This window comes from Aulonocara sp. 'chitande type north' Nkhata Bay, linkage group LG7 (assembly GCF_057382095.1).
Source record: "Aulonocara sp. 'chitande type north' Nkhata Bay isolate Kocher_YH1m ecotype deep benthic linkage group LG7, A_spYH_male_GT1.1, whole genome shotgun sequence".
In the NCBI taxonomy this organism is placed as follows: domain Eukaryota; kingdom Metazoa; phylum Chordata; class Actinopteri; order Cichliformes; family Cichlidae; genus Aulonocara; species Aulonocara sp. 'chitande type north' Nkhata Bay.
In genome coordinates this window covers 4,289,940-4,299,826 of record NC_141350.1, presented here as the reverse complement: position 1 = coordinate 4,299,826, position 9,887 = coordinate 4,289,940, and the positions used below count along the sequence as shown (strand labels likewise).

The following is a 9,887-nucleotide window of genomic DNA, read 5'->3' as shown; positions in this document are numbered from 1 at the left end:
GCTGAAACTTGTATTGGAATTTAGGCTCAACACTCTATTTTAATTCGGCTAAATGTGGTTTACACGTTTGTAGTTTTTGGACTTGAATGCAACTTCCCAGCGCATTCCCATCAGGCATTGCGGCAAGAGTCATACAGCAAGCTTCATATATCATGAGGCGCATGCGGAGCCCGGCCGAGCTCAGCAAATAATGAGAATGACATAGTAAAAACAGGACCAGTAAATGTCGATAAGGATTTGAATAGACAGCAAGGTATGTGCCAAGCGTTTACTGTGGATGGTGAAGCAGCTATGGCTTTAATTTGAATTGACAGAGTTTTGCAGAAATGACAGAGCTGCGCAGTCTGTTATGAAGCTTTTGATTGCTTGATCGCCTTAACAATACGAAAGCATGCGGGAAGAATATTCATAATGTTAATTGTTTGGGTTTTTTTTTTCAAAAACTGTTTTTAGTAAAGGTCGCCAAATTCAGCATCAGTTGAAGTGAGATAAGGGCTCACGGTGATTAAATTGCGGCTGTGTGGATAGATAATACTATCAGTTTAACTTGCATTAAGCCAGAAGTCTCATAACACAAGAACACTCACCAAAATGTATTAATTATCAACAGCCCAAATAGTCCGTTTGAGTTGTTAATGACTTTATTATTCCTAAACTTCAATGTGTAATTATGGTTTATTTAACCATTTATTGTGACGAGAGTCTGAATTTAACTGTAATTAAAATCACTCTGTATATAATTATACAAATCAGCGCGTACAATAACTGACAGTAAATTTTTTTTGATTTTAGTAAAAGTGTCAGACTCTTATTAACAGTGAAATAAAAATGATGGGTTCACGAGTCAATCTGAGGGCGCATGCTCGGTAAAAGTATGACCGTTTACGTCAGCATACCTATCTGGAGTGTACACAAAGGCAAAGCATTTTAAAAACAAAGACCTTTGTGACCTAGCTTTTCGAGATACCGGTCATTGATTTTTTTTAACCTATTTATATCACTTCTACTCATTGTCTCATATTTACCTTTAACTTTGTTCTGTTTTATTTTTAAGCTTAATGTTATTTTTTCATTGAGAACTGATTTAATTACGTCTGAAGTTTCTTATTTTAGCTTTTTAAAATGTTAAATGTTTTATTGTTAAAGTTTAGCAAGTAATGTGTGGAATTTAAGATGAGCTAAGCTGTGTTGGTATTTTGTTCATTTATTTAATTTTGAAGTTATTTTTCAATTATAACCTGCTGAAATGTTGGCAATGCTGCTGCTGTACCCAATCTTGTGAAACTGAAAGTATTTAATAAATTATGAGGGAACAATTCTAAATAAAAACACAATTTCAAATCCTTTCAACTTTTATGGGCCTGTGTTGCTGAAATGTTGAACAAAAATGTCTAAATTGTGCAATTGTTTTATGAATCGCAAATCTAATCCACAGGATGTCTCCACGAATCGATGATGTTATGAAGCTGTGTTGTGAGTTGTCCACCAATCAGCAAGTTAAGACCACAGTAAAAGGTTCTGGGAAAGGAGCAGCAGCAGCTGGGGCGCTGGCCTTTGCTGGAGGATTGGTTGGAGGTCCTCTTGGCATAGCTGTAGGTGAGTGGAACAATGCAACAGTTCCTCTATCTTTAGGAACCATTTCTAATCATATAGATTCATCATAAATGCTGATGTATTGGAATTAAGCTGTTTATTTTGGAGTGATCAGCATTATTGGTTTATCTCAAAAGTTTGAAATTTTGATCTTCTGTAGGAGGGGCTGCTGGAGGCCTTCTGGGCTGCTGGCTGACCAGTGGTCAATTCAAACCACTTCCACAGATCATAATGGAGCTCAGCCCTCAGGAAAAGCAGAAGCTTTATGAGAATCTCATGGAAATCCTGGGAGACATTGAGTGGACTGATTTGGCTCAGCTGATTGCTCTAGTCATGGGCAATGCAACTCTGAAGCAGCAGCTTACGGCTGCTCTTCTTGGATACATCACCAAGGAGCTCCAGGCAGAAGTGCACTATGTTGATTAGTCACTTTCAATATTGTGACACAGAAGCCTAAATGCAGAGGAGGATGTTCTCTGATGAGTGTGAACTACTTTTTGACACTTAAAAGACTCCTAATTAAATTCTGTATGATATAAATGTTACATATGTTGATGAAAACAGCTGTATGGCTGGGTAATTTATTTTGATAAGTGCAATTATTACTTATTTATTGTACCATTTATTCTGTCTTTAACTGCACCGATCATCAAGTCTGGCTTTAAGTCATAGTGAATTTTAGGTTTGATGGAGTTGTGATGTTGTCCAGTCTACTATCTTATTTACATAAGAAGGATTGTGAACTAAGCCAAAATTCTGCTGTGTAATATAAAGATTTGATATAATTACATCAATTACCAGCCTTTTTACATTTTAGCAGATTTGCCAGCAACTGTATACAGCATATTGTACACTTTGAATAAAAAATAAAACCAGTGTGGACTTGGCATTTGGCATAGCAGTCTTTATTCCTTGGCATTGAATCCATCTGGGCATTAACATTGTAGATCTGTCTTTTATTAAACTTAGTACTAACACACTTAAGCTAGCGTGCTGGGGTTGGCATAGGATTCTAGTCATCTGAAGGTCTGTGATTTTATCCTGACTCATCCAGTCTGTATGTTGAGGGATCTTTGGGCAAGATACTGAACCCTAAGCTGCTCTTAGTGCATCCATGAGCATTTGTGTGAGTGTGTGCGTGCTTATTATTCACGTGAAAGTGCCCAAAGGCATAAGACACATAGACTATAGAATGTGTGAATATGTGCATATAGCATGTGGAGTAGTGGTTCAAAAAAGATGTCCATTTAACGTCCATTTTATTTTGATTCTGCTCTATTTTATAGACATACACCTTCTCCATTAACCCTTTATTAGCGTGAATGAAGAATCGCCTTTAAGAAAGTGTCTCCAGACATCGTTAATAAGAGAGTTGGCTGTCAGATAATTAAATGTATGTACAGGTTAAAATTCACACTAATGAATCAAGTTATTTTTTAAGCATATGTATTTTTAAATATAGTTTTATGCACCTGTTGTGGGTGTTTTGGTTCTGTATTTTACATGGTTTCATTCCTGCTTTAGTCATTTCTGATAAAAACTTTCTTCTGGTCTATTTGTCTTTGCTTTTCTACTGTTGTGTCACTGGCCCAATAATAAAGTGGTGAAAAATTGTTTGTGTAAGTAGATTAAGTTCTTTTTAAGATTCAGTATTAATGTGTAATTGATTTATGATATCAACATAATGAACTGAAAAAATAACCCAGTTAAAATTGAAAATAATTTTTCATGATTTCAATAATAGAGTTGGATATAATATTCTTTATTAGTAAATACACAACCCCAATTCTCTCAGGGAGCCATCAGAAAATACATATTACAGAGAGGAACCGAGGCAAAGCTCCTGTATTTATCCCACCACCACTGTTTCATCATCTGCGAATTCATAGTAGGGAACCTCTAGGTTAAGCGGAGCGGGTCCCTTCCTGATTCTTCCTGAAGCATCATAGTGAGAGCCATGGCAGGGACAGTAGTAGCCTCCGTACTCTCCGGCATTAGCGATGGGCACACAACCCAGATGGGTGCACACACCAAGAACGATGACCCACTTGGGGTTGGTCACTCTATCCTTGTCATGCTCGGGATCACGCAGCTCTGCAAGATTCACTGCCTGCTCTGTGGCGATTTCCTTCTCTGTACGGTGACGGACAAACAAGGGTTTTCCTCTCCACTTGAAGGTCATGTTTTTGCCTTCTGGGATATCGCTCAGCTTGACCTCTATCTTGGATAAGGCCAGGACATCAGCAGATGCGCTCATGGAGGAGATGAACTGGGTGACGACTGTCTTGGCTGCATAAACTCCCACCACAGTGGTAGCGCCAGTGAACAAGTAAGAGAATGCCCTTCTTGCCTCACTGCTCTCCTGGGAGGACTTGTTGGGGTCCATAACCTCAGGCCGACGGTAGTCTGAAAAGTCTGGAATCTTGATGTCTGTGTGTGCAAGGCGGACTCCTCCAGGAGCTGAAGCGACAAATACGTTTCAAAGACACAGGCAGGAGATAAATAAACAGATAGTAAACTATACAACATCTCACAAAATAATCATTTTCTGTCAAAAACTCAACAACTCAGAAAAGTGTTGTTTAATTTGAGGCTTAATTCATATTTGACTGTAATGACAATAACTTCTGGTGCATTCAAATGACCCTAAAAACTGAATGACTTTGGTTTGGCAAAAATAAATCTTTAAATTTCTACTTTTTGAGCTCATGCTGTAAATTCCACACGTCCTAATTTTGCAGCCATTTGGTACTTTGAGACTAACCTACCTACTGTAATTCTTTATATGGTTGTTCTTAAAGATCCCTAAAAGTGAAACCATCCCTTAGTTTTGCCTTCAAAGACTCAGCATGCTGGTGGACTGGCAATGTTGCACTGAGCACTTCTTCATCACTTCAGTCTTACAGTCTGTGTTTTATGCCGTCTCCTTGTGTTCTCCTTTTTTGTAGTGGGTAGTTGTTGCTCACTGAGCCTGGTTCTTCCATTTTCTTAATGTTACATTGAGTTGTTTTTTTTTTTTTTGCCTAAATGCTTTACATACTGATTGTTGTCTCATGTCTCATTGTTGGGGTTTTCCCTTTAATATTGTAGGGTCTGCTCCTTTCAATATGAATGCATGCAATACATATAAAATGGAAGTGAAATGAAAAAGGAATTTCAAATTAGGTCAACTGATACACAGGTATAAAAAAAAAGTGGTGACACTAAAAATGTAAGCCTCATGTTCATAATGCACATAATATTCTAAACAATTGTAAATTCTTGAAGCTATGATAACATTCTAGTGAAAATCTGACATGGTGAAAGGCCAAACAGGAAAAAAAAAATCAATTACTGTGACTCTACAGCTGCTTGAAACATTTATTTAGAATTATATGATAATCTGATAATTATACAACATCAGGTTGTTCGGTCTTTCTAGAATAAATAATAGAAATCTAGGCTGACATCTTCATATTTTGACAAAACAACGAAAATAAACACATTTTGCTACAAAACCGAGGCACCATTGTTCATATTTATCAAATTGGAAACTGTGCAAATATGAGGCTTAAAAAAATGTCTTTTATGTAACCACCTCCATGCAAATGGAATTCTTTAAATATATATTATATTTCTTTAGATCCTTCTATTGTCATCTTTCCTTATTCCACTACGCTGTTATTCGGGTCCTATTTGTCAGTCAGGTCAAAGATTGCCCATTACCCTTCCAACGTCCTGCTAGCCATCGCAAGTTGTTTACGATTAGTTTTCAAGAAGCCTCCGAAAATAGGTTTCACATTTTACAGCATTAAGATGTTATAGAATAATTAAGACGCCGGTACTGCGTTTTTTTTTATCCTTTTATCCTCATGCGGCTCATTAGCAACCCCGGCTAACATTAATAACGCTCGTCACTGGGCCTTACCAGCAACAACGGCCACTTCTTTGGCTCCCGGAGACATCAAAGTTTTTAGTGCATGCTTTGTTGTCTGGAGAAACGGGGGAAAAGCCCCGGGACGAGCAGTTATGGACATCATTTTCGCCCAAGATAAGATTTCTCAACCCCACAGTTGGGGACACGACCTTGCGTGTACAATCTCCGGTACGTAACTTGTGTGTATCACTCTAATCTTCTGTACCGGAAACTGTCTCCGAACTCTTTTTAAAGTTCCGCATTAACCTAACTGTCTTTCTTTTTCTCCTCTACAAAAAAAAATCGTTATTAAATATTGTCTGACTTCTTCAACTTAATGTCGGTTTTAACACGTTACGATAATTTGACCCTAAAGCCTACAAACTAAACACAAATGTTTTAGTACAGGCATTTTTCTCCGTCAGCTAAATCCAAGGGTCCTTGTGATGTAAACAAGGGTCCTTGCAACAGAAACGGAGCTACATACACCATGGTAACCTGACAAAAAAAGGGGAGAACAATGAAAATACCAAAAAGAAAGCTGTTCCTTCTCCTTATTTTTGCATATGTAGCGTTTTCACTCTATGCTGCGTATAATGTTTTCTTCAGCACCAAAGTACTATCCCGCGTTCACAGGGTGGTGAAGAAAGAGACGGGAGCACAATCGGGTAATTTCACGGAGCAGGAGGGCCGCCTAAAAACAGGAGCCGATAATTAAAAATTATATTTATTTAATTTCGCGTGGAAAGAAAATTGAATAGATAACGGTGTGTTGGGTTTGTAGGTGGTGTAAGGGATGGCGGTGCTCCATACGTTGCTGATGAGTGGAATCCGTGGGAGGATGAACAGGTGGAGTACAACTCTGCTTTGAACAAAAAGAGAGAGGCCTTCAAACAGTACCTGGGTAAAATTGACAAGAACAAACCCAAAAGATACAAGGTCCAGATATGGGGGAAAGCTGCAATAGGTAGGTCATGATCTAATGTGTCACAGCCTGAAAGGAGGTTTTGATGTCATCTAAAAATGGAAAGAATTTGCTCTGTGGCAAGATATTATGGTTTTACATATATTTTATCTCATACCTGGAGGCCTACAGAATAACCGTCATTCGTCTATCTATTTTCTTTACAGGGCTTTACCTTTGGGAACATGTTTTAGAGGGCCCCCTCAACCCCACTGACAAGGTAGCACAATGGAGAGAGGGGGAGCTGCAGTCAGGGAAGATTGATTTCAGGTAACAGATCAGAGATAGAAAGTTTAAAAGCACAAACATATAGTTTGCACTTGAGCCTTAATTACATATTTACTGAAAAAAATGTGACCCCATCCTAGTAAATCACTCTGTCTCTAGTTTCTACACAGGTCCTGCAGTGGTGCAGGGTCATGTGCCTCTGGACATGAATAGTCTGGTTTTGGTTCTCAATGGCCGCGAAAAGCAAAAAGTCACTTACTCCACACGGTGGCTGGAGCACGTCCAAACTCTGGTTCAGTCCAATACAGTGTCTCACGTTGCTGTGGTTCTGCTGGGCAATGAGCACTGCAACAACAACTGGATCAGCCCACATCTGAAGAGAAATGGTGGCTTTGTGGACCTCCTGTTTGTAGTGTATGATAGCCCCTGGGTCAATGACAAGGATGTCTTTCAGTGGCCTCTTGGTGTTGCTACGTATGTCCTCGCTTATTGTCTAATTTGTGTGTATGTGTCATGTTTCCTCTTTGAATTAGTAACGCTGTCTAATATAATGCCACGATTTTGTCTCTGTACAGATACAGACAGTTTCCAATGATCAGGCCTAATGCCCAGTTAATTACCTCCAACCGGCCATACCTCTGCAATTTCTTAGGAACTGTTTACAAAAATTCTTCCAGAGAAACACTCATGCATATTCTGACACAGTCTGGCCTGGAAAAGGATTGCATCACCACTGGGAGGGAAAAGTAAGTCACTATTTATTACCTGTTTCATTGCCTTATCTGAAAGAATAAAATCTTTTAGTTTTTTTATTGGCTGGATTATTTTTACTTTGGCTGACTGTGCTATAACACAGCTATAACAAGAGGACAAAAAGTTGAGATATTTAGAATAGTATAAAGAACATCTTGCCACTAAGGCCGTCCTAGTGTATCTTTGTGAAACTATTAATGTCTACAGTAAGCTTCATGGTCAAGCGGTTTCAAATTATTAGTCTTGCATAGTGAAATCCAAAACTTATTTAAGTTTTAGGGAACCAAACGACTTTGGTTAAAATTAGACATCACAGAGGCCTAAGCTTTTAATCCACATGTGGGCAAAATATAGGGCAAATCAACTGAATCTGACCAAAATCTCCTTAAAGAAAAAGAAAAATGAATAAGAAAGAGGATTATGCTAAGGAATGTCAAGGAGAATAACTGCAATAAGTCTTCACTGCCATTTAAGTCCATTTCAGTGCAGTGCAGTTCATCAGTAATCTACGCAGTAGCGAAGATCAAACAACTGGCAAGATAAATGCTAATTTAAGGGCTGATAAAGAATTTAATTGTTAATTTTTAATGTTAGCAATATTTATGTTATGATTGATTTATTCAGTGTGTACCCCTACAGATAATTCATCTAAGCCATTCGTCTAAGAAAATCCCATTGCTGGTTTAAATCTTTTAATATCAAGAAAAACTGATGTGCTAAATCATTGAACGCTGCCACATCAACGCAAACACTTGTTCCCTGGTTTTACTGTGAACAGCTAAGGCTTTCAGATACATTTTTAAATAAAGAAAGTAAATAATAAAATTAAGCCTTTAAGATAATCAAGCCCTAATTATATAGGCATAGATAATTATGACACGTGCTCAGTTTTCCACTTATATTTAGGTTATGGCAATTTTGTACCAAGAAACACTTCATTTAAGTTTACTTTTCTGACTTGTTTAATAATAAATGGAGCTGAGGTGAGACAGCTTTGAGTTCTAAATGTAAATTACATGGAACAATATTATAGTATATTTCTGTGTTTATAGGGGTAGCTTAAACTGTTGACTGAAATATCTCCCCTTCTTACCTGCCACAGGTGGCTCCCTCAGGAGACAGCAGACAGTCTGAGACGCTATCAGACAGCTCTGGCCCAAAGCGAGCTCACTCTCTGCCCAGTTGGGATCAACACAGAGTCTTACCGCATCTACGAGGCCTGCTCTTATGGCTCCGTGCCCGTGGTGGAAGATGTGATGACACCTGGGAGCTGTGCAGCAGGGCCCAGCTCCCCGCTACGACTCCTAAAAGCTGCAGGGGCGCCCTTCATCTTCATCAGCGACTGGAAGGAGCTCCCAGCCATCTTGCAGAGGGAGAGAGGGATGACACAGGAGCAGAGGGTGGACAGGAGGAGGAGGCTGCTGGAGTGGTATTCCAGCTTTCGTCAGCAGATGAAGGAAAGGTTCACCGAGGTCATCGAAGAGACCTTCTTCAAAAACGGCTGACTGTGGTGCTTCTAAATATCAACGGGGTGGTTGACAGTTAAAACTGATTTTATTTATTTTATGGTTTGTGGAGAAATGTGATGTACTACTGACATAGTGAAAGTGGTGATGTTCTTTTCAATATTCTGGCGCAGGTTATTAAAAAAATAATTTATGTGTGTAGTAAAGTTGTAAAGCTGCCATTACTAGTCAGAAAGGGGCCTCGTGATATTTAAGTATATTCATCATCTAAATGTTTACAACTGTGGAATGTACAGGAATTTAGAGATAGAGGATTATGAACTGCCTTTGCATTTTAAAAAAACAACCCTTAATTTACTTTAAGTATGTTTTATGTGTTTTTAAGTAATTCTTATTGTGATTTTTAGGAAACACTAAATAATATGTGTAGAAGAGATTGCAATGTGTTTGCACCATTTTTAGCACCCTGATATCCTTTTGAAATCTTTTCTCTTTGTGAGCTGCTTGCAAATGGATGTGGTTGGGATGAAATGTTTTGCTTTGTGGTAAAAAAAAAAAAAAAATCAGCTGTTTTATATTTATTTCAGTTCTGTGCTGCATGTGTGTGGGGATTTCTTTTTCTTTTTTTTTTAAAGACAGTGCAGTAAAATAAAATGGAGCATTGTCCTGAACAGAAATGTGAGGTTGTGCTTTCATTGTGCCTGCAGATGGCGCTGTGGACCAGTTAAATGTCAGTGGATGCGATGATCTCCAGTGAAATGTAATGCAGACGCTTTTTTAAGTTGATAAAAAAAAATTTATATGTGGGGAAACTTACTTTTCACATAAGCTAATAAACACGAAACATGCCGTAAAACTAAGGAGAAACTTCTGGATGTCTACCAAACTAGTGTATTTGAGATGTATAGGACACAGATCGATATTAGCTAAGAATATATTGATGCGTGGTCATTACCAGGAATTATGGGGTTTCTCGCTGTATTTCAGC

At 38.4% G+C, this 9,887-nt stretch overlaps 3 protein-coding genes across 3 annotated transcripts; 2 read left to right on the top strand and 1 right to left on the bottom strand.

Moving 5' to 3' along the window:
• Window positions 1-125: 125 nt before the first annotated feature.
• LOC147324336 (protein C19orf12 homolog) lies at window positions 126-3,197 on the top strand. Its single transcript, XM_086298070.1, has 3 exons — window positions 126-253; window positions 1,436-1,596; window positions 1,754-3,197. Exons 2-3 carry the CDS (start codon window positions 1,437-1,439, stop codon window positions 2,017-2,019), a joined length of 426 nt encoding a protein of 141 aa, XP_086154196.1. The 5' UTR covers window positions 126-253; window position 1,436; the 3' UTR covers window positions 2,020-3,197.
• A 137-nt stretch (window positions 3,198-3,334) lies between these two features.
• On the bottom strand, window positions 3,335-5,711 carry LOC147324335 (cytochrome b-c1 complex subunit Rieske, mitochondrial-like). Its single transcript, XM_086298069.1, has 2 exons — window positions 5,501-5,711; window positions 3,335-4,053 (listed from the first exon to the last, which is right to left on the bottom strand). Exons 1-2 carry the CDS (start codon window positions 5,610-5,612, stop codon window positions 3,443-3,445), a joined length of 723 nt encoding a protein of 240 aa, XP_086154195.1. The 5' UTR covers window positions 5,613-5,711; the 3' UTR covers window positions 3,335-3,442.
• Window positions 5,712-5,935: 224 nt separating this feature from the next.
• rxylt1 (ribitol xylosyltransferase 1) lies at window positions 5,936-9,576 on the top strand. The gene is made up of 6 exons (XM_086298068.1): window positions 5,936-6,156; window positions 6,273-6,455; window positions 6,620-6,722; window positions 6,840-7,154; window positions 7,256-7,426; window positions 8,536-9,576. Exons 1-6 carry the CDS (start codon window positions 6,009-6,011, stop codon window positions 8,936-8,938), a joined length of 1,323 nt encoding a protein of 440 aa, XP_086154194.1. The 5' UTR covers window positions 5,936-6,008; the 3' UTR covers window positions 8,939-9,576.
• Window positions 9,577-9,887: the final 311 nt, after the last annotated feature.